The following is a 25188-nucleotide window of genomic DNA, read 5'->3' as shown; positions in this document are numbered from 1 at the left end:
ATACACTAACTGTAATAAGTAATCCATTTGTATTTCAAAAGGTCTTCCTCATTTACCCCCACATGGTGACTGTGTGTGAATTTCAGGCATAGTGCCATAAAAATAAGGAAAATGTTTTAGGGGAAATGATCTTTCTATGTGTCTCAAAGCAGATATATTGCTGCCTTTTCTCTCTGTGTTCTAATTCTGGTATTCAGACCATCAGGTTGGATACTGTCAGGCTACTGAGAAATGTGTCAAATTGCTTTTTCTGGAAGTATGTAGATAGTATTTTGTCTTTCAGTGCTGATTGGGAATAGATGTTTCTGTAATGAAGGCAGATAAAGAACATAATTTAGAGATAAATAAAAATAGACAAGAAAGGATTCTTTTAAGTTGTAGTCATGATATTGAAATTATAAGAGACACATTTTTTAAGTTGAAAAAATTATGAACTTGGATCAATGGAAAATAAGAATTTATATTAACATATTTAGATGCATGTTTTCTCTCATTTACTGCTGAGGCATCATTTTGTTCTATTCATTGGAATATCAATGGGCAGGCTTTAAAACATACATGTATTGGCCAGAGTAACAGTGATAATCAGAGCAACCATAACACCACAGGCTTTTTCAAAAACTTCCTTGGGATTTTGAGGAATTTAAAAGATAACAGAAAGTCAATTTCACGGATATAGAGGGCAGTTCTAGAAGTCACTTTGTGCTCACCTGGGAAAGTGGATTTACTTGTAGATGTTTTAAATAACTCATCTAAGGGGAAAAGGAGAGATTAGGTCACATGAAGGGAAATTTCTGACATTAAATATTTCTCCTTCGTGACCCTTCTTTTTTATTTCTTCATTGATATATCTGAGGGTTACCTCATGGTGGGGTTACAGATATATCCTCAGACCCCAGATTTACTTATGAAGGTAAGTAAGTCTCCTGTCTATTAAGTTAGAATGTACTTGATCCTGTTAACTTTGGTCCATTAGAATAATTTCTGGTTGCCTCTATTGCTTCTTTAGGTACCAAATCCCTTTTGACAGCAGGGGTCATGAGTAGCCTGCCTCACAAAAACAGATATATCTTTTATACTTTTACATATTCTATGAGTTGACTGGATGGTTGGGTGGGATAAATAGTGAAAAGCTACTTTTATCTGATAGAATTTTATTTTACCTTTAGTGTAATTTCTAGATGTTATGAACAGCATAACAGTAGGTTTCAGGTATCTTTCTTTTTTTGATTTTTTACTTGCAGTTGAAATGAGATGATGTCTGGGATTCACTTTAAAATATTCAAGGAAAGTAAGTGGCAGATAGATGAAATAAGCTTAGAAAAATGTTGGTACTTGTTACAACTAGGAAATGAATACTTGGAGCTTTATTATACTGCTTCATTTACTTTTGAGTATGTATAAAATTTTCTTTCTGCATTTTTTAGTGGGAATTCTTCTATAAAAATTTTTCTTCATCAACTATTTGCTTCTGCCAAAATACTATTCATGTAGAGTGTCAGATGAGTATGTATTACACATATATATTCATATAAATACTCTTATTTTCTTTATACATGAATTTTCAGAATCTTGCTTTGTTTTATGAGGGTGGTTTTTTGTTTTTCGGTTTTTGGGTTTTTTCGGTAAGCAAGGAAGTTTTGTTTTGTTTTGTTTTTGCTAGTATTATTGCCTAGATTTAAAAAAGTATATTTGATACCTTTCAATCCATTGCAATTATGATAAATTTGGGGCTTTATATTACTGTCTCAGGTCAGTGGGAGTCTCTTCAAATTGGCTGTCACGTCTTTTTGATATGATCACATTAGTCTTTCGTGGCTTTCTTGTCTTTTGGAACAACAGGCTGCTACAGACTTATCCGGTGCATTTTCTGTCCAAGACCTAGAATCTGTTATCTCTCCGAGTTCAGGGCTTTTTATCTAAGCCCAGAAGGTATCTGCCAGATCTACCTGTAAGGGACACTGTGAAGTAAGGTTACCTTGTGATAGTATCGGTTAGCGGAAATTCAGTGGGAAGGTTTCTTTGGATGATATCAATGCTGCCAGACATCATTTTTCATTCTTGTGGATGGGGATGTGGCCATTCTTTTCACAGATACCACTTATTGTTCTAGGAAGTCCATACCGTCCAGCTATCTCTTTTTAACTTGCTCAAGACTTATTTTGGCTTACAAACACATATCCTGCTGGGCTCCATATGTATTAGGTTCAGTGGGCCCCAGTCGTTGCCCTTGGAATCTTTCCAGTGCCCAAACTTGTCCTTAGAATGATTGGCTTTGAAGTTAGTAAAGACACACTCTTCCAGTCAGTGTCTAACTTAGACAGTCAAAATCAAACATCAGCATCATCGTCTTCACCGACAAACTTGTTAGCTTTTCTGGAGTGATAGTGATTGCTGAAACAATGGTTACCAATTAGTGCACACTTCCATTCTAGGGGCTTTGCACACACGATCTCATAATCTCACTCGATCCTCATTCGCAGTCCTCTGAGTGGGTACTACTGCCCCCATTTTACAGGTGAGCACACTGAGGCTTAGGAAGATCATATGACTCCTTCAAGGAGCTGAGGGCCCCACAGAGGACTCTGAATCCAAAGCTGGTGCTTGTAACTGTTTAATACTTCCTCTACTGCACAGAAACGGCAGATCTGCAAAGAAATATGACAGGTTTTTCTTCTCAAGGAGTTGATAATCCTAATTGAAGCAAGGATAGTTACAGAAAAACATAAGCATATGAAAAGACACATGTAATTTTTTCCCATCCAACTCACTCCCCAGTGCTGTCAGATTAATTTTACTAAAATGTTTTTGCTCCATTCCCCCCCCCCCCCTGCTTAAAACTTCAGAGGTTCCCCACTGCCCACAGGATAAAGTCCAACTTGCTTGCTTGGCATTTCAGGGCTTCCAAAATTTGGTCCTTACCTATTTTCTCATGTGTGAAATTCCACTGTGAAGTTGGCTAGTGAACCAGGTGTCTAAGCCAAAGGACACGTCTGGTGTCTATGGTTTTGTGTCCTAGAAATGTTGTCACATAAGGGCATCTAAGTTTTACTTAGTTCCACGTTTAAAAAGATAATCCATAAAGGATGTAAAGTCAACTATCCCTCTGACTCCTCATTCGTTGTGATTCTCCATTGCAGCCAAACAGGTCTGATCCCCCCAGTGCATCTTTCTATGGGAAAGATTGGATTTTACTCATGTTACACCCTTGACCTGACCCCTTTCTTCTTGACCTGACTTTCCCTCATGAGCCATGGGTATTTTGGAGTCTCTTCTGATTTCTTCAGGCCCTTGTTTAACATGGGCCATTTGAAGTTCCTTGGATCTTATTTTTTGTGTCAGTGACCATGTAAAGTCTTATAATACCACCAGAAATATATTTAAAATTATATTTGAGGCTTTTCTAATTATGAAAGTGACAAATGCTCAAAGAGAAAACTTGGGGATATGCCAGGCATAATGCAAGAAAATTAATTACCGATAATCTCACACCCAAGGAGAACCATCATGGATATTCTGTTGTGTGTATGCATATTACAGTATATATAACAATAATGGCATTATTCTGTACCTATGATTTCATTACCTATTTTTTCTCTTAGCAAAATTTCTCTTGTCAATAGTACTCATATACAATAGATTTCAAAAGTCTCCATAATATCTCATCATATAAATTTCCCTTGTTTAATTATTCAATTTGATATTACTATATATTTATATTGTATTACTTTCTATTATATATATACTACCTATATATATCTCTTATATCTATATATATTTATATTGTATTATTTTCTTTTTTTTTTTTTCAACGTTTATTTATTTTTGGGACAGAGACAGAGCATGAACGGGGGAGGGGCAGAGAGAGAGGGAGACACAGAATCGGAAACAGGCTCCAGGCTCTGAGCCATCAACCCAGAGCCCGACGCGGGGCTCGAACTCACGGACCGTGAGATCGTGACCTGGCTGAAGTCGGACGCTTAACCGACTGCGCCACCCAGGCGCCCCTGTATTATTTTCTATTACTTGATGAAGTAACTATATTTTAGAATTCTTATCTTTTTAATATGAAGGAACTAAGAGTATTTGTCTAAACACGGACATACCTGGTTCGAAACTACCTCCTAGCTGTATTCCCTTGGGCAATGATAAAACCTCTTTGAAGCTTACATTTCCTCATCTTTGAAATAATCATTACATCACTTCTATATCACAGTCCTGTTGCAGGATAATTGGCACATGTTTATTATGATTTATCTATTTTTTTTTGCCTCATGTCTTTGCATCTATGACTAGATCTTAAATCCCTTAAGTGAAAGGCTTTGTCTCATGGGGCTTGTGTTTGTTGTCCTCATGTCTGTCGCATTGTATTGTACGTAATCGGTGGTTTACAGCTGTTTGCTAAAAATTCTGTCAATGAGGCCTTGGTATTCCCCGAATGTCCACTGTGTGAGAAGTTACTGTTAGTAATAGTCCCATGCAAATCCAAAACTTTTTTTTTTTTTGAGATCTAAAGACTTTAAACTTCTCTCTGCTCATCCAAATGTTTATTTTTGGTGTTAATGTTAGTTTTGTAACATCCCAGCTTCCCTCTGTATTCTTTACATTCCAGTCATTATCATTTTCATTGATTGGCCTGCTTAGTTACAGATTGCATTTAAATGGAAGGGTTTGGGGAGATCTATCCTACCCTCATGTGATGGTATTTCTAGGGCACTAATGCATGGCGATGTGAAACACATCTTTGGCTGAGCTAGCCAGTTCAAAAGCCAGCTTCACAGCAGAATTTCACACATGCAAATGAACCATTGTGATCCTGGTCATGAAAATTCATGGAATAGTGGCTAGTTCAGTGTGGATGACCTGTCAATTTGGCAGCCAATCATTTAGTTAAACATCCAAATTACTGGCCAGTTACTCAGTCTAAAGCTAGTCTTCCTGCGTGTTACTGGGTTCTATGTAATCCTATTAAAAGCAATGACATTTCCTTTGATTTGTGGCAGCTAATGGTGTAGAAGTACCATGCAGGCACAGGGCATGTGTCTGGCACAGTTTAAATGTGAGCATTGTGAGAATAGACTGTTTATATGACTATTGGATTTATTCTTAAAAGACTAAACACCCTCCATTGAATAACAAGCAAAGTATCTTAATTTCATGGGTGCCCCTAATTACTATTTGCATCAATTTTAAATGGGAGGTCCTTGAAGGATGGAATCATCATTTTTTGATGTGTACTAATTGATTTTGTTGGATCTATATTTCACTCCTTGGACCAGCTTGCCCTGTCAGGCATTCAGACAGAAAGCCATGAAGACTCCTCAGGGGCTGGTAGAGCTTGGGATTCAGTTGAACGTGACCCATCTGAGGTTTAATTCAGACATAGGACAGTAGTGCTAATAAGCTGGGAGGTGAATCTAGAGCAGTAATTCCCAATTGCAGACCTCCTTGAGAATGTGATGAGCACTCTAGACTTCAATTCCAGAAAAATTCACCAACTCCAAGAGTTCACATATCTGCCAAAGCCCAGGGGTCCACGAAACCATAAATCCTAGGTTAAAATTCTGGCACTAGGTATGAGTGTGCGGCCCAGAAATAAAAAGAGACAGAGAAGAAGCACAGAGATAGAAAAAGACAAGGAGAGAGAGGCACACAGATAAACACAGGCAGAGAGAGATTAAGAGATGGCAAGTAGATATAACTCTTAGCGTAACAATTTTTCAATCCTGTGCTCAATTAGATTCTAATAAACACTTTCTAATGTTCATGCTCCTGGGTTCTTCTGCCGAATAAAGTCTCTCCTGTGAGAGATGCAACACATTCCACACCTGAGGATTTTCAACCGTGTTGAGAAACTCTGCAGAGAAACAGATTTCATTTTAAAGGCAGATATGTAGGCTGTTTGAAGATATAGTATTTTAGGTTAAAGGACCATTTGGCTTATAAATGAAAAAGCCTCTTGTATATACTGAAGACCATTGATAGGATAATTGTACTAAAAATACTGCTGATTAGGAAGCTTTATGTCTTATACTTTTCAAAGAGGTTTTATATCTGTGATCATATTTTATTTTCTCAATAACCATGTTAGGTAGGGGAGAAATTGCTATACGTATTTTAAATTTAAGGAAATGGAAACAGATGTGTATAGAGACTTTCCTGGAATCACAGTTACTCAATAAAAAAAGTGAACTCTAGAAACCAGATCCCCAGCTTTGATTCGAGTTTGAATCCATACATCCCTGCTGATAGTAACATCCATGTAACCAGTACAAATCCTTTTGCTTCCAAAAGAGAAATATATGAATTGAAAATAATGCTCTTAAAATGGGACAAAATAACAGAATCATAGAAATTTGGAATGTAGGGGCACTTGGGTGGCTCAGTCTGTTAAGCATCTGACTCTTGGTATCAGCCCACGTTGTGATCTTGTGGTCGTGAGATAAAGCCCCATGCTGGGCTCTGTGCTGAGCAAGGAGCCTGCTTGGGATTCTGTCTCTCTCTCTCTCTCACTCTCTCTCTCTCTCTCTGCTCCTCTCCTGCTCACAATCTCTCTCTCTCTCAAAATAAACAAACATTAAAAAATTTTCAAATGCAGGTGACTTTATACATGAATGATAATCTGATCTACCCAGGGTGAAAAGGGAGACCTGACCCAGAATGCTGAAGGGACTCAAGCAGGCCCTTTAGCTGGCCTTGCCGGGATGTGCAGGGGAGACAGAGCTTAATACAAGCTGGCCTTGGGGTGTGTAGGGGAGAATGATTTGGCAACAAATTTGAAAAATTAAGTCATATCCAGTTCTCTTCTTGGACTATGCTTGGAAAGTTTAACATTTCAAGGAGTGTTTCTCAGAAATAGTTTTTATAGGGTAATGCATAGTTCCATACATTCTGGTGGCCTGAGAAACTTAATATGGCTATAAGGAAATATGACAGATTGATTGCTTTGCTTCTCAAGCTATAACAGAGATTCCTACGCTAGAATAGGTAATATACATATCAAAGATGGATATATAATATGCACATAGACATCTACATATACCCGCATTCATATACACACATGCATGTGTGTGTGTGTGTGTATATATATATATATATATATATATATGTTAGGTCTTCGGGTTATTTAAACACTTCTCATTAATAACTTGCTTTTTTGGAATTATTTAGTTATGCAAGATATCACCATATTCAGTATTTTTTTTAATAATAAACATGTCTAGTCAAAGAAGGCATTAATGAAGCAATTCCCCAAATAAAACAGTCCATGATATCTGAGTTGCAGCAGAGAGAGAGTGTGGTCTTTGTAGTCTAATCAAGATCACAAGACTTGTTTTGAGCGCCTGTCATCTTTAATTTTACGGCACTTCATTTCAGAGTAGCACTGCCAGGGTCACATGCAATTAAAACACAGGCAAGATTTGTCTTGTGAAATCTTAACATAAAAAGTAATGTGTTACTCCATTTTAACTTTTCTACTGAACTCTGTGAACTCACTAATTACTTTTCCCCCCTCTTGTCACCTTTTTGATATGACATGTATTTTATAGAGGAGATAGAAGTTTGGAATTTTTTTTTTTATATTATGCATACGATTGAGGATAACAAAATTAAACCAAGAGAAAAAAGGAATGTGTTTTTCAGAAATACTTTTTTTTCTTTTTAGAAATATCTGAGTAATCCAGCTTCAATTACAAGGAGCCTCATAGATCAAATTCTAGGAAATAACTGTTAATCTGCTTAACTAGGGCAGGTAGAAGTGTAATAACAGACCACAGATTTTATAGAGGCCAGGATGGGGAGCTGGAGTTTATTCTCTGGGGTGGGGGCAAAGGGGCTTTTATGTGATTGGCTGTGAAAAGCGTTAAAAGCCAGTGCCGACGTGGAGATGAGGAGTGTGAGGAGGGCTGTTCCATCTTAGTGATCAGTAAATTGCATAGACCCTTATTAACCTTATTGATAAGGAGCTTAGGGAAGTCCCATTCAGGCCGCAATATATTCTTTTTGTTCTCCTGTCTCTGCGTTTGCAATCCCAGCCTCTCTGTCTGGATAGCCTTTATAGGGCACCTCGAAATTCAGCGTGAGTGGCTGAGCCTTAAGTTAGAGCACAGGGAGGGCGAGTGGAGCCAGCCTGTGCACGGGGCAGGGGGCTCGGAGCCCGTGTCACTGGTGCTGGGGACACCTGGAGAATGTTTGAAAATTTTGTGCTTAAAGAATCTTTTATATTGCTTCTCTTTCAATGCAGCTGGGGTCTGTAGGGATCTGGGGATTATTTTTGATACCTGTCGAAAAGAGTTATGTCTACACCGATTTTCCATCCCTCACTACTAATTAACCTTATTGTATACAGGAAACAGTCTATTTAATACCTGCATTCTTTCTGTAATGCCAAGTAAAATGAAATCCAGTGTGAAATCTAGTTAGCGTTTGTCTTTTTGAAGTCATTTTTAAGTTTCCAGTTTTAGTGACTGTGACCTCAGAACTGATAGCTAGAAAAATGGTGAGCTCGAACCAATTTTGGCTTCAATTGTATCCTTCACCCCTTCCAACTTAAAAGCTGCTTTTCACCTGGACTTCTGAGGAGACCGAGGAAGGGGACATCCTGAGCGGGACCATGTTTCCCTAGAGCCTTCCATGCTGACCTCTTGCGGGAGTTCTGAGCCTTCCCTTCGTAGCCATAGGCTGGCCCCTACTCCATTGACCCTGTTTCTCTCCGCAGCAGCTGAACACCTCTGTCCCCTTCCTTTCAATCAGGGAGGCTCCAATTTGATACATCATGGCAAAATTGTGCAGCGGCAATGCAGATAGATGCTGAAGGAGAGGAAAGAATCTGAGCCCAGGGTTAAAATGCTGAAGGAAATCCCATTGGTGGAATGTTTGCAAGGGAAAAAAAGGTAGGGTCTAGCAATAAAGAGCAGAAATTAAACTGTGTAAAATGTCACCAAATGATGTGGAAAAATCCACACGTCCTCAAGTATGCTTCACAATATGGACTTAGAACACATTTTGCTAGTGATGTGAGAATGGTTAGCACAAGTCCTGCTCTTAAAATGTGAGTGTGTGTGTGTGTGTCTCAAGTAAACCTGTCAGCTTAAATGGTGCCAGAGGAAAGTGAGGATTTTTCAGGCCAATGCTTTGTATTTGCCAGATTTCTTGGCTTTTGAGATTTTCGTATACTGGTCAGAAAGCCTATGCTCTATAGCATTTATCTAACACATAAACCTTACATTCGACTGTGCAGGGAAGGTGAGTGGGAGATGCTGCTGGGTGTTACAGATGCTTGGACTTTCCAGATCTGAAGCCAGGTCGTCAGAATTTGCTGTTGGGCTTGCATGAGCTAGGTTAGTGAATTTCACTGCCTCCCTGCTGCTGAGCTGTAGGATAGTATTTCTTGGGGACTTAGACCTCAAGAGAGGTTGTTGAAGGGGTATCTGTTTGATGACCTTTTATAGGTGGGACTAGGGCTCGGTACAAACCCCAGTGGTCTGAGACTACATTTAATTTGCCTTGGCTAGTTGATAGGAAACTCGATGGTGGATCATATTTGTATTTAACGTGGCTTATGTTCTGGGTGTTTGTCTTGGTTCACTCACCCTAGTGTAGACTGAGCAGAAACTATAGGCTAGTGTCACCCCTCTCCCTCACTGCTTTCCTGATTGAATGAGGCATGTTCTATAGAATCCAGATGATTGCTTAAGAATTTCATGGACCCTACATGCTTCATGTGTAAGAGAGCAAAACTCAGCTGGATAAATCTATAAGGTGTGTGTGTGTGTGTGTGTGTGTGTGTATGTGTGTGTGTATTCTTCTGCCAGATCTCTCACCAAGGCAGCTAGACATTTTCATTTTGACAACACCACTAAAGAAAAGTGTCATCTTTTTGTACAAGATGTTCACTGTATTCTCATCATTTGGATGATTCAGGATCACTCTCCGGCAGCAAGAGGCACAGTGTGTCTTAATGCCTGATTCTTTTTTAATTATAGTTAAGAAAAAGATTGTCGGAGACTTATTTTTTTTCATATTGCACAGGACCTCTAAAGGGCCAGATTTAATTTCAGTACAATATTAGGCAGGATGAGGTGATCAAGGATAAAAGGACATTGACAAATATGACCCAAGGCAGGACAAGATGATGTAACATAGAGTAGAGGCACCTACACCGGTACTTTTAGAGATGTGGGCAAAGAGGTGTCCATGCTGTCCCCTGTACCATGCAGTAAAATGGTCAGTACAATGTCCATAAGGCATGTAGGAAGATGAAATGATATGTAAATATTAAAGGTATGGTAGAAATAACATGAATGAGATTTCACCGTAACAACAAAGGTACTCTGCATTTCTTTGGGGAAATTCATATATCCCTCTTGTTCTTCTACGAAAATGAGTATGAAAACAAAAGCCTCCTCGTGTGTTGTAAGAAGAGAGTGACCATGTACCTGCATAAAGAGTATAAATATTTGGGGTGTTTATGTGCTTCTTTTCTTCAGTTCCTTTTCTTAACGGAGTCAGCATATGGTAAAACAGTGAAGGCGGGGGCCTCTGGAGCCATATTATTTAGATTCAAATACTAACCTGACACTTACTAACTGCATGAAGTTGGGTAACTCCATTATTTTTCCCCTCAGTTTCCTCAAGTATAAATCAGGGATAATAATAGTACCGCCCTCCATAGAGCTGTGAAGATTAAATAAAACAATATATATGTAAAGTGCAGTTCCTTGCACATAGCAAGCATTCAATAAATGTTAGTTGATCAAAATAAGTTTCCGCAGAACTAATTTCTCTTTGTGGTCCCTGGGGTGGCCTGAGGAACAATATTGCTTCAAAAGAAAGGAGGGAGAAATCAGAGCCAGGTGAGATAGAAATGACCCTTTGATCATCAGGAGTTATACCGGAAGCAGAAGTTGGTAGCACATATACTTATGTGACTTGGGTACGACTTGGTCAAAATGTCTTCGGGTAGTTACTGTCAAATGACAAATCATTGTCAGAACACCAGAATCAGCCCCTACCCTATAATTCAGCTGGAAATGGTGCTGCATAATAACAAATGATTTGCACTTACCTGCCATAATTAAGAGATGGTAGGGAAACTCAGAAGTTCAGTCGGATGCTCCATGATATTGATGACCATATCTGCTGCCACTGTCTGAACTCAGACCTGCCTTAGTAGTTCTACCGCAATAATTTTCTGTCTGGCAATGGTGTCTATAATTTCTCCCTGCTTCAAACTGTCCTCATCAAGAGCCAGGAGAATCTTTACAGGACTGGTAGTCACTTCCCTGCTAACCAATCTTCAGGTCTCAAAAAGCAACTATAGACTTAGTATACTGCCTCTTGGTATGGCATTCAAGGCTTTTTTAAGAGTCTGATCCTGATCTTCTCATTGTCTTTTGTAGTTCATAACACTGTCAATAAGCTGGAGATCTATCATGCATATCCCTTAGGAACAACTTAGAGTTTCATGCTATATTACCTGCTTTCATCTCCATCTCATGATTCCATTAGTTTGTCCGAAGAGACAAGATATGGCAAGTGTTCCATTTTATAGATTGGAAAAGTGAGACCCAGAGAGAGTAAATAATTTGGCCAGGACCTAAAAAGTGAGTCCTCCTAAGTGTTTATTCTGCTCATTTTCCTCTCTCTCGCTTTTCATTTTCTTCTCTTACCCATTGTTTTGGCTCATTCACATATCTCCACCATTTGCTTCATGCACTACCATTTTTCTGGGGAGCAGGCTTTGCAACATCGGAAAGCTTAACACTGAGTTCGCAAAAATGGAGAACCTCAGGCTAAGTCTGCTCAGATGTGTTTTATGAGGTGCCCTTAAAAATCAGGTTTCACAGAAGTTCCTGAATTTCTGGCTTGTCATGAAAGATCTGAAGGTCTGGCAACATTGTGCCCACATTCCCACGTAAGCAATGTCGGCTTGAGAAGCCGACCCTTCTGGCCAGGGGTTGTCTTGACTTTTCCCCAGCTGCTATCACTTCATAATGCCTTAAGCGTGCTCTTTACGCACTTATATTACCCGCCTGGCCCTAGTAACATCTGAGTTTGCAACTCTTGGCGTAAAGAAAAAGAAAAAAAAAATATCCATCTATTTTCTGCAGATAAGATGAAACACTTTAATGGAAGAAATAGTATGTGATTATTATGTCTGAAGAAAGTCTTTGTTTTTTGGTATTAAGATTTTAGTTTCCCAAGGAGAGTGTTGATATTGTTTTGGTTTTCTTTCTTATTTTTGACAACAGAGCAATGTGACCCAGAACTCTTAGTGACAGTCCTTTTGGATGAAAATCTTTGCGGGGCCTTTTAATTAGGAATTGACAGGGTGATTAACTTATAATTCACAAAAATAAATGTGGAAAAGAGAAGTACAGGTCAATTTCTAGCTGTGTTAAACTGTAAGGACAGCAGCATTGGCAAGTGATTGTTCCTTTTTAACAGCTTTTCTAATTTTTCTTAATTGGATCCTTTGTTTTCTAATTGGATAGGGAGAACTATCATATGGCTTTCAATTACTAGCTGTGGCATGGTGATCCTGTCCTGTGGCACACGCTATGTAAAGTCACATTCTCAACATATAGGATGAAATAAATACCGTCTCCACAAAGTTTTTTGTGTGAGTATGGAAGAGGGGCAATCATCCTTGTCCTGGTGGGTAAATCCATGTGGCAATGGGATGTACCAACTGGCTTGCTTTTCCACGGAGACTGGTTTGGACTTGGGTTTCCACTCTATAGGCTAAGTTATAGATTATAATTTGTTAAAATATTTAATCATCATAATAGAGAAATGCTCCTAAAGATACAAGATTATCATCGCCTGATAGAAAATGCTACAAAGTGCACACACACATACATACACACAGGAGAAAATGCCAGTGTCCTCAAGGTAGTTTGTTTCTTCTGTCCACGGGTGAATTCAGACATCGTTTTATTTTTTAATATTTATTTATTTATTTGAGAGAGCATGAGTGGGGTGGGTGTGCAGAGACAGAGAGGGTCCCAAGCAGGCTCTGTGCTGACCACAGAGAGCCTGATGCGGGGCTCGAACTCAGGAACTGTGAGATCATGATCTGAGCCAAAGTCAGATACTCAACCGACTGAGCCACCCAGGTCCCCCTAGAGATTCTTTTCTTTCTTTCTTTTTTTTTTTTTTTTTTGAAAGAAAGTTTTCTATGGCTTTCTTATTTTACAGCTCCCACTGGATCTCTTCTGCCTACAGTATACGTATTTTACCATGTTCTAGATCTGACCCCAGCATCTTTCTCCAGCTCCATCTTGCAAATTTGCTAGGCACGCACTTCATCCTCTGTTCACTGAGCTTCTCTCATTTCCTTGGAGATAGTGAGTCTTTTAGAACCCTGTTCATGCCATTTCTGCTTCCTAGTATGTTTTCTACATTTTTCTTGGGTTAATCTTATTCACCGGTCAAGATTAGATTAAGTTACCTTCCCAGTGAAGGTTTACTTGACTCTTCCCAGGTGCAATTTGTTATTTAGATCTCTGTCAACCACTGAACTTTGTTAATATCTCTGTTACTAGCTTCTGCTTGTCCATTCATTCAAAAATACTTATTTAGCATCTCTATGTATAGGTGATGACCCCTGGGGCTACATGGTTATTAAGATGGCTGAGGTCCCTGATCTTAGATTAACCTTTAGATGAGTTTTCTCTCCTACTGGACTCTGGAATTTACAGAGGGTAGGAATTTGCCTTATTTTATATTTGCATCGCAACTGCCTAGACTTGCACCTGGCTCAGAGTGCTTATGTCATTAAGAGTGTTCATTTTTTTAATGTTTTCTTGACAAAGAATATTGATCAGTTTTATAAAATCTAACTCTTTAGTGGGTCAACCTAGTATAACTACCGTCTTGGCTTTTAAATTTGGAATAGTTGATGAAGCACCTGGGTGGCTCAGTCAGTTGAGCGTCAGACTTCAGCTCAGGCCATGATCTCACAGTTTGTGAGTTCGAGCCCTGTATCGGGCTCTGTGCTGACAGCTCAGAGCCTGGAGTCTGCTTTGGATTCTGTGTCTCCCCCTCTCTCCGCCCCTTCCCCACTCACGCTCTGTCTCTCTCTTTCAAAAATAAATTAACATTAAGAAAAAAATTTTAACTTGGAATAGTTGATATGATCATCATTACTGTCTTTGGGATGTTCTGGGATCTAATGACCTTTTGGTATAACCCTTTGCATGCCGTTAGTGTGTACAAATCAGATCCTCTCATGGGTGCTTTGGCTCAGTACCGTGGAATGGTCTTATTCCAGAGAGGAAATACAGTCTTTGATTAAATGCCCTTAGCAGGCAGGGACAGGACACAGCTGGGGTTTGAATCAGGCTAAATCCCATCCGATTGAAAATCAAGAAGCTGGTGCTTTCGAAGATTATAAATCTGGAAAGTAGCAGAGACGAGGGGCTATGAGTCCCTGCTCAAAGCAGGTAATGCCACTTCTCTTTGGCTGTTAGTGCTGCTTCTTTCTGGCTGATGCTCCCAGAGTAACTTTAAAGATGGACACAGGAAGGGATAGGATTTCAATGCTGGAACTACTCAACCCACTCTTCCCCATTCAAAAAGAGAAGTAATTAAATTCTTGGAGAAGATGTAGTTCAGAATATGGAATGTCATGGAAATGAGGAAGACTTGAAATAGAATGCCAGAAACTCTTGTTTCATGTTTCCATGTTTTTCTGAAAGGCTTAAGTACAACTTTACATATAAGAGCTTAAGGCTGGCAAGTTTATCATCTTACTGTTACCAGTGACTTTAGGTCATGGGATTCTGCCTCATGTAACTTGCCTTGGCTTTGTGGTATGTGTATACATCCCACTTGATGAAACCACTCTTCAGCCTTTATTGTGGTTGCTCCTCTGTTCTTGTCCATGAGCTGGCTTAGTGGCGCCATGGCCAAGATGAAGACATTCAAAGAGGAGCAAGGTAACTTCTTTCTCAGGCAGCTCTGTGGATGCTGGAGCTGTGTGCACATCTGGCTTTCTCTTGACCAGACTCTCCCCCTGTGCCATATACCCCATCTATGCCAACAGCCTATGCTTCTGAGCTCATTACTCTAAGTGTGTTTGTTTTTGAATCCATACTTCACACATTTTATTTACATGCTTTATTTTTCATTTTATGAACAAATCGATAACTAGGCTCACTCTTTATTGCACTGGATTAGTTTTATTTATTCCTTTTGAATTTGATTAAAAAGCTGTCAAACAAAAGTCTACATTTTTATTGGCAGAATACTTTCACAAAACTGGATATGAGATGTGTTCAGCTAGAACATACTTTTCAAAATAAAACAATGTTTGATATATTCTAGACAGTTATTCTTTTGTTTATCCATGACAACTGAAACTAACCATCAAATGGATAAAGCAATCCAAGTCTAGTCAAGTAATCCTTCAGGCATATGAAAAAAAAAGCCTTTTTAAAAAGTTGTTTCTAGATGGATTTAATGTAATTCACCAATAAAGCATCCTCAGAAGCGTAATAAAAATTCTACATAAAATGACATAGCCAGGGCAAAGGAAGATATACAGTTTGATGAAGATTCAAAATGGATGATAACATTAAAAATGAGTGGTCATGAAATTCCTGTATAATATAAAGATCAAAATTCCAGGGCCTTAGTTTTGCTTTTCATTTATAAGACAATATGTTTATGGGACTGCAAATAGTGTGCGTGTGTGTGTGTGTGTGTGTATAATCTCCAATGGCAAATGTTTTGAAATGTCATTTTTCTTCAAAAACATTGCCACTCAACTTGTTGTATTTGTACATTTCACCATCTAACATCGAGGATAACTGGGATGTATTTTATATTTGCACATGCAGAAATGTTTCTGAAAGATGAAATATATCTGTTTTAGTGGAGAACCTGATCTCCTTTGTTCATTTAAAAATGATTAATTTCTGACTTCTTTTCTCTGTTGGTATTACTCATGTACAAGTAGGAGTATGGGAACATGCTTGAGGCAGCCAGGGTAGTGAGAAGTCTCACCTGTGTGCACATATACCCATATTGACAACACTCACTCAACCCATTTACACACCCAATGCCTGGGAGCAGCTTTAAAACTGCTGTTTGGATATGTGTTGTGCTCTGCACATTTAACAGTGTGGAGCATGTATAATGAAGGCCTCGAAGTGCTAGAAGGAACAGGAATGAAGGGGTTAATGTAGAACACATATAGGCAAATATTGTCAACTATTTTATTCAAATGTTTGGAACTTAAACACAAAATCATCACTAAGTTTTCACAAAATGAGGCATCTGTCGCTTGAAAGGCAAAAAATATTTCAGAAATATGTTTACAGAAATGTAAAAATATTAGGCATCGAGACAGATGTGAACATATTCAGTAACTTGTCTTGTCTGTCAGTCTTCCTCTGAGCCGAAGATCTTATTGTACTCACTCAGCATGAGCTCAGCTATCTGGTTTTGGTATACCATATGTACCGCCATGTTCCCCATTTCACCTTCAGCTCTCAGAAGGGTGGGTCCAAATACAATCCCCAGGCTTTGTGTGGACATGAGGTTCTTGGAGGCTTTGGCCACTATCCTGGAGAGGGAAGGGAAAGAGAGAAGATTCCCTGAGTTTGAAGTGAAATTGTGGCTACTTTTGATTTCTAAAATTCTGTGTTCTTGAATTCTTTTTCTTTTTAAAATTTCAACTTAAAGAAAGAAAGGGCAGTGACTGGCTTTGGTGGGGAATGAAACACAGACAAAACATTCTTCTAGTTCTACAGAAATGGCAACTACCATAACATTCTTTAGTCTTTTACTCTTTATGCTTTATTATGAAGATAGGACCTATGACTTTGGGGAGAAGGATTCATTGCCTGGTACAACTTTTTTTTAAATTTTTTTTTAACGTTTATTTATTTTTGAGAGACAGAGACAACATGAGAAGGGGAGGGGCAGAGAGAGAGAGAGGGAGACCCAGAATATGAAGCAGGCTCTAGGCTCTGAGCTGTGAGCACAGAGCCCGACGCGGGTCTCAAACTCACGAGCCATGAGATCATGACCTGAGCCGAAGTCGGACGCTCAACCGACTGAGCCACCGAGGCGCCCCATAACTTTTTATCCCCATAGTACCTGGACATTGTGAGTGTTCAATACATGTGGAATGAATGGATAAATAAACAGCAAAAATTATGGTGGGAAGTTAACAAGATTCAGCCTTCAAAATGTTTATAGTCAGGGGTAGCTGGGTAGCTCAGATGGTTAAGCATCTGACTTCAGCTCAAGTCATGATCTGGTGGTTTGTGAATTCTAGCCCCATGTCGGCTCTGTGCTGACAGCTCAGAGCCTGGAGCCTACTTCAGATTCTGTGTCTCCCTCTCTCTCTGCCTCTCCCCTGTTCACATTCTGTCTCTCTGTCTGCCTGTCTCTGTCTGTCTGTCTGTCTCTCTCTCAAAACTAAATAAGTATTAAAATTTTTTTTTGAAAAGTTTATAGTCAATGGAGGAAACAGGTGAGATGTGCCTATGTAAGAATCCAAGCACAATAAATAAGAACAATATACGCATAGTTGATGATGGAAAGTAGACATAAACCAAAAAATAATAATAAGTTTTTAGTGATTGGAGTAAGAACAGCGTTCCTGACAAATGCTAACTGGAATATGTTTTGTAGAGAAGGTAGGTTCTGAGACATTTAGGTGTATGGCACAATTCTAAGTGTCTATCTTTTTGGCCATCCAATTTAGCTCACACTTCAATAAAATACAGAGTCCTGTAGCATTTGCACAAGAAAAGAGTCCCACTGGAATCAAAGAAATGTTTGCTTGTGTGAGGACTGTATGGGGAGCTGGAATACCTATGAAACATTAGGATGTGGTTTTTATTAATGGTTATGCCTTGCCTGCTTCAACACAGGACTCTTAAAAGGTAAATAAAGCCCCATCCGATATATTGAGACTTTTAAACAATGATGCTTATTCTTACCATTGGAGCCTACTTCATTTTATATTAAAGTTAGAAAGGGTGAGGTTTTAGTGATGTTAAGGAAATAGGGATAGCATATGGAAGGATAAGGTGCTGAGAAATACTAAACTCTGCACTCTACCAGACCTCCCGACCCAAGGGAAATATGAGTGTTGAGAAGAAAGTGAGGCAAAGGGTCTTTATCGCAAGGCAGTCGGGTCTCCATCTCAGGGCCCACTGTAGAACACTGGAATGCTGGACTGGAGAGGATCCTTTGTTTGGTCGTATATAAGAGGAGGCAGGCAGATTTGCTTTATTTATCTCTTCATAAACTCAGATTGCTGAAGTACCAGTTCTGTGACCAAGAAACCATGCCTTCTCTCTCCTGAATGAAACTGAGAAGGACCCACACCATTACTTTATGAGTCCCCACAGCACAAGTGCATGGCCAAGAAAATGCCCTTGACTTGCTCAACATGAAAAAATGAAGTGTTGTTCTTTTTTTTTTTTTTTAATTTTTTTTTAACGTTTTATTTATTTTTGAGACAGGGAGAGACAGAGCATGAACGGGGGAGGGTCAGAGGGAGAGGGAGACACAGAATCCGAAACAGGCTCCAGGCTCTGAGCTGTCAGCACAGAGCCCGACGCGGGGCTCGAACTCACGGACAGCGAGATCGTGACCTGAGCCGAAGTCGGACGCTCAACCGACTGAGCCACCCAGGCGCCCCAAATGAAGTGTTGTTCTAAATAATTATATTATCATCTCATTTAATACTCATAATAATTCCATGAGGCACTTCTATTATTAAGCCCATTTTACACATGTAAAGACTGAGGCTGAGAGAGGTGAAGTGCCTGATGGCATACAAAGCTGAGGTTCAAACCCAGGCAGTTTGGTTCCAATGCCTTTGGAAGCATCATCATGGTATGTGTTATGACTCCTATTCTTAAATACTGGGCCAGTTTTTCATTCTGCCATCTTCCATAACATTATAAGATCCTTCCATAAAGGGCCTGGATTTGTATTCCCCACTGCGGAATTGTGATTGACAGCCTGATTCTAGTAGATTTATTGTGGGCAAAATAACTCTCAAATTTCAACTGAATATTAAAGGTATCCTGCCTCCCATTTTCGCTTTTTTTTCCTGCTTTCAATGGAGAGCATTTATACCTGTGAGCAGCGTTGACTTGGCTACATTCTGGAAAGTGTTCTCATATTTTAGAGTGTCACTGAGTTATCAGAGACTTCAAGTTTAAAGTTTCCTTTGGAATATAAGAAACTCTACCACTTTCTAACTGCATTTACCAAAGTCTGTGAAATGATTTAAACATTATTCTAACCTGGAGTGGGGACAAATGGAGTGAATGAGCCTTTGCTTCATTTTAATATACCTATTATTAAACTTCAGTTTAAGATCTCTCTTGAGCCTTTCCCAGAGCCTCTTATTATAAAAGTCATTAATAATATTTACCGTAAGGGAAAAACAGACTTTTCTCTTTTGATTTTAAAGTAACACCTTTTTTGTGATACTCCTTCATTGACTCTCTCACAATTAAAAAAAAACTCATTAAAAGCAAATATAGAAACATATCTAATCCAGTGAGTACCTATTAGGCAAAAGCTCCCTTAACAACTTTATCCATAGCTGGCACAGATCTAAGTTGATAAGATTTTTCTAGCAGAGAACAGGGCTCAGAGGTAACAGGGCACAGAGAAGGTAGAAAAGAAGCAAGAAAGTATTGAAAGTGTGAAGGCAAACCACTGATATAAGGCATCTTGACCAACAGGGTAGAAGAAAATTAGGACTGGAGTCCAGGGAGACTGGAAGGGGAAAGGGATGATGTGAAGATTAAGGATTGAGAGTATATTTTCCTATTCAATAATAGCTATAATTTTAATAGGTAGAGGCAAAGTGAAATTTGGGATAGTTGGGAGACAGAACTGCATCAGACTTCCAAAAGGTGAGGCTAGAAATCAAGGGAGTTCAAGAGCCCACTATTGGAGAGGGCAGTCAGGGCTCTCAGGAGGGTGCAAGAGTACCCTGGAAGAGGCCTGTAGTATCTGGAGGAACTTGGGTGTGTGGGGGGTGTGTGTGACTCAGCTTTCCAGGGCATAGCAGAAAGTTATAGCATGTAGGATATGGGCCATGAGGGGAGAGAAAGAAGGATGAAATGGGGCTAGACTAGTTATCAATTTTTCCAGAGTTCTTCCTATTTTTCCTGCTCAGCCAAAGGCCTGGTCTTTGAATCTAGAGTAGGGCCAAATCTAGAGGAGGAAACCAAGACTGAGTTTAAATAGGGTGGAGAGTAGGAGGCTAGCACTGCATGTCAGAACCCACCTCAAGGAAAGATTTCTCTATCTTAGCCAGTGGGTTATGCAAGAGGACTCCTGTAAGGGATTTCTGCCAATGCATCAGTTTCATAAATTTCTTGGGGACAAATGTTCATTTTGTGCTTTTATGCATGTGTAAATGTGGAGCATTCATTCCATCTCAAACTTGTATCCTTTCTGTCCATTTCTCTGCACACTTTCTACTTGATATTAATAGAACGAGCTTTAACGTATGAGTGCTTTAGCTTTAAAATAATCTTGTTATCAGTAGATTTTACTAAACGACGCATAGTTTTGTTTTCTTGTTACAGCTGCGTTATTGCAGGTTAAATTTCCTTAACAGCTTGGAGTTCTCTCCTAATTTTGGAAAATTAAGTTACTTGGAGTAACTTTTAGAAAAATCGAATGTAGTTAAGGAAGAAAGTTAATAAGATAATGTGGATGTGTATTAAATAGAATACATGCCATTTTTCTTATGCTGTGTTACTGAATGTGTGCTTGTGTGTGTGTGTGTGTGTGTGTGTGTGTGTGCGCGCGCGCGTTTATGTGTATTTCATTGGCAATTGTTTTTCTGAATGTCAACCAACCAGTAGCTGGTGTGTTGAGAAATCAAACAAGTTTTCAGTGAGAAAAGATACTGATAATGAAGACCAGTTTGGGGTAGAAGTCACCATCTACCAAATTATATGATTCATGTAGCTAGGCAAATACATTCTCACATCAATGTTTAAATTGGATTAGATTCCTTTCTAATAGCAAGTAGACATTTCTAGCAAAGAAGTCCCCAAAACTGGGGATGTGTTGGAAAATGTATTAAGGTCATTATAAACTTCCTTATTCAAATGTGAACTTACCTATTCTCTACCTCAATAAACTGTTAAATAGTTAAGTGGTTGATTTAGGACCACATAGGGAATCGACCAGACTTTCAAAGTATAGCTTGAAAATTATTTAAATCTCAGGGTTTTTTTGTTTGTTTGTTTTGTTCTGTTTTTTTTACCTCAAATCAATGAATTTCAAATTTCCACTCCCACTGTGGGGACCAGCTGCATACTGCAAGTGCCATTAAATCTAAAGACTTCAAGTAGTAAACACACGCACAGGAGAAACATAGGCTACTGAAAGAAAGAAAAGCCATCCACAGAAAAAAAAAAAAAACTCTGGTCTAGTACCAAAGGCAGAAAACTCTCAAAAACAGTTAAGTTATACTTCCAGTAGCTTAAAATGCAGTTGAGTCATAGATTTGGAAGGGAAGATCTGACTCAGAAACCATGTAGGTTTTTACTATGAGTCTGATGATACCTTTCACAACGTGAGTTCTGAAAAACCCCCTTTCTGTGATATGATTTGCAAAAATAGCATGCCAAAGTAAGATAAGTTTTGGAGAAAATTGTATGCCACTTTTTCTTCTTGCAAATTCATGATACACAATAGCATAATAAAGGCTCTGAAAAGTCCTGCAGAAAAAAATACTGCTGCTCCTCTTTGACTCGTGTCATCCTTAACTGACTTAGATGTCATAGATTGGCTTTCCTGAGGAGCATGGATTAGGAAATGCTGCTCTAGCTGGTTTTGCTAAAGGCCTACTGTGTAGGTTTGAAAGTGTAATGGATTTTACCCTCCTATGCCACCTGGCTTTGGAACTCTGTAGCAGCTAAGCCAAAGAGGTCAGATTGTGGTCATTTCTGGAAAGTTCCACCCTGCTGGCAGGGCTTAGATTTCATTAGGCCTTAAATGCCATGACAGTGTTGTAAATTTTGAGCTACAATTTAACCTGTTTTCAGTGAAGAAATGAAAGAAACCTCCCTTCTATGGCAAAACAAAGACTAAAAGGCAAAAGAACACATCGGAATGAGAAAGGTGAGAGCAAAGACATGGTTGAAAGATTAATGTACAGTGAACTGATGGATGGGTAAGGAGGCACAAAAACATTCAGATCTTATAACAATATTTGGGAATTCCTCTGCATGGTTGTTTACTCACCATTAATTTATTCCCAGAAATGCGTACAGCAAAGATTCTAAGCGACGTGAAAAGCTCAAAGTTTAGTGACTGTGAATGCTTGACTAAAAAGACCCGAAACTGCACTCTTTTGAAAATGACTATTTATTAATACTGCTTAGTTTAAAATAGCCTGACAAAAATAATTATGATTTTTTAAAATTTGTTCATGAAATATCACTTGGTATACATTCACTGTAAAAGCAATTCTAATACTGTTAAATAAAATTCAAGTTTATAAAATCTTGAAATGGGTAAGAATTCATTTTTCTGGCAAGAGCTGAAAAAATGATATGCAGTTTATGGCATAAAAAGGAGAGGAAATGCCAGAGCTGCTTTTTGTCGGGTCCAAATGGAAGGAGCAATGATCCATCAATTTAAGATTATTTTAGAAATAATCTATGATCCAGTGCTGCAGATGTTGGACCCCAGACAAAAAAATCCTTTCAGCCTTATGCTGGGTAACTTTTTTCCAAAAGTGAGCTGAATTGCTAACCCAAAGAAATTTCTTAGTTGCTTTAAGTCACTACCAAATGACTCAAACTGAAGGAGAGCTTTACTATAAAACTCAAAATTAATGCTGAATTAAGACCAACGCTTTTAATAATAGTCCAGTTGCAAACAAATATACAGATGCAACCTTTCTTTTAACTCTGTGCTTTACTGTTACCATAGTGACTTGCAAAGGAAGTTGAAAGGCACATAATTGCCTGCAGGACAACTCTCAAGTTATTGGAGGTGGACTACAAGTCTTCCCTTCCCTATCTCCGGAATGCTGTTATTTTCCAACACACGCAACTTTAGGATGGCTTAACTTGAATGGGGAAATTGCGGTGGTAAATGTTCTCTTGCCATCAGGTCAGACCTACCTCACAAAATATAGCTTATCCACTGTATGTGAAGTGTTACCTCTGACTTTGACCACTTAAGAAAAGAGAAGCTGTTTAAAATAGAATACATTTTCAATGTTTGACTTCTGTTTCCTATGTGCTACAAGTATTTTCGGGGGATCCTTGCTAACCATAGCTTGCTACCCTCAATTTGCACAAACTATGCTGCTGCTTACATTGGCTTCCTTCCTGTCTTCCTTCCTTCCTTCCTTCTTTCTTTCTTTCTTTCCTTTTTTCTTTTATTTTTCTTTCTTGCTCTCTTGCTTTCCTTCTTTTTGTCTCTCTTTCTCTCCCTCCCTCTCTCTCTTTTTCTTTCTTTCTTTCTTTCTCTTTCTCTCCGCCCCCTCTCTCTCCCTTCCTTCCTTCCTTCCTTCCTCCTTTCCTTCTAATAAGATTGGGGACTAAGCAGGATTTCAACTTTCTCCCCTACAGTTATGGCAGTATGTTAGAAAATTTTTCAAATATTGCAAAAGCAGAAGAAATTTCACAAATGTTTTTGCATTTAACACCAATGTGTGTTGAGGTGGTCATTCACTGGTAATTCAGTTATTAAAAAATTTTTTTAATGTTTATTTTTGAGAGAGAGAGAGAGAGAGAGAGAGAGACAGAAGGTGAGTGGGGGAGGAGCAGAGAGAGAGGGAGACACAGAATCTGAAGCAGGCTCCAGGCTCTGAGCTGTCAGCACAGAGTCCAATGTGGGGCTCAAACTGGCGAACTGTAAGATCATGACATGAGCCGAAGTCAGACACTTAACCAACTGAGCCACCTAGGCGCCCCCAGTAATTCAGCTGTTTTTAATATAAGTTATAAATCAATTTGTTTAAACTAATCATAAAGTGCTCAATTTTGTATTTAAGTATTGTATTATTATTATTTTCCAAAGCAAGTTAACAACTATTCTTCTAAGTGGGAATCATGGCTATTTTTTGACACTTTTACTTTTGTTCTTTGCATTTATTAAATAACTTTTTTATACTGACTTCAATGCAGAAGATTGAAACATTTTCAATTATTTACTTGTTTCATACCCTTATTGATTGGACATTATAGGGAGAGTATAAAGCATCTTTAAAGAAATATTCAGAATATCTAATAAGATAGGAGGACCTGGTAAAGTAAAAAAAAAGAATACCCCATGGACTTCAAAATGACTTATCTCTAGAGGAATATATATTCTATAAGGTAACACCACCATAGATAAAATGGATATTATAGCCAAAGCCCTTATATAATTGATATCAAAAAGGAACACTAACAGTAATTACTATTTGTTGAATATCTATTATGTGCTAATCACTGGGCTTCAAATATATCACAATTTCTGAAGGCAGATTTAAAAATCCTCTGTAATTTGTTTTTTTTTTTTTTCTAATTTAAAGTAACTTTAGGTTAGAATTTGAAAATTTTAAAAAAGTATAATAAAGAAAAAAGCCCACCAGTAACCATGAAGAGTAACTCAATGTAACTATTATTGATTCATAAAAATCTATTGAGTACCTATTAGGTGTTGGATACTGTTTCGGATGTCAGAGATAGTACAATGAGTAAAACAGACCCTGCCCACAGTCCACATGAAGCCTATAATCTAATGGGAGAACCAGACAACATACTATACCAATCAATATACAATGTGATTTTAGGCACTGAAGTACAAGAAAAACTGAAAAGTCGTAGTTCTTCCATTGATCCTGGGAACCTTTTAAAAAATCCTAGTCATTCGGAGTCCGTCTCTAGACATTCTTGTTTACTTAGTATGGGTGGGGTCTGCCTGCCTGCAGATAATGTAGCCCTCAGATGCAGAGTGTAGTGGGAAATGCTACCTGTAACAGACCAGGTACTCAGGGAGCCCTCTTGAGGGAAGGGACATTTGAGCAGAGACTCGGTTAGTTGCACGTACCAGGAAAGGGAGAATCCCAGGAAGGGAAGAGTAGGTACAAAGCCCCCATGGTGAGGTTGTGCTTGGTGGTTCTAGAAATAGAGAAGGGGATGGTATGGCTAAAGACTCGGGAGTGAGGCAAAGGAG

General features: G+C 38.8%; 1 protein-coding gene across 2 annotated transcripts in view; it reads right to left on the bottom strand.

Moving 5' to 3' along the window:
• Window positions 1-16212: 16212 nt before the first annotated feature.
• The window catches only part of ARHGAP15 (Rho GTPase activating protein 15), a 618637-nt gene continuing 609661 nt past the window's right edge, over window positions 16213-25188 (bottom strand). For both annotated transcript variants that reach the window (XM_045479690.1, XM_045479689.1), the window contains one exon: window positions 16213-16576. In XM_045479690.1, the coding sequence (XP_045335646.1) occupies window positions 16393-16576 (184 nt within the window). In that variant the 3' untranslated portion in view covers window positions 16213-16392. The remainder of the gene's footprint in view (window positions 16577-25188) is intronic.

This window comes from Leopardus geoffroyi, chromosome C1, assembly GCF_018350155.1.
Source record: "Leopardus geoffroyi isolate Oge1 chromosome C1, O.geoffroyi_Oge1_pat1.0, whole genome shotgun sequence".
NCBI classification, from domain to species: domain Eukaryota; kingdom Metazoa; phylum Chordata; class Mammalia; order Carnivora; family Felidae; genus Leopardus; species Leopardus geoffroyi.
The sequence above is the reverse complement of the archived record's forward strand: the minus strand, read 5'-3'. Positions and strand labels throughout refer to the sequence as shown.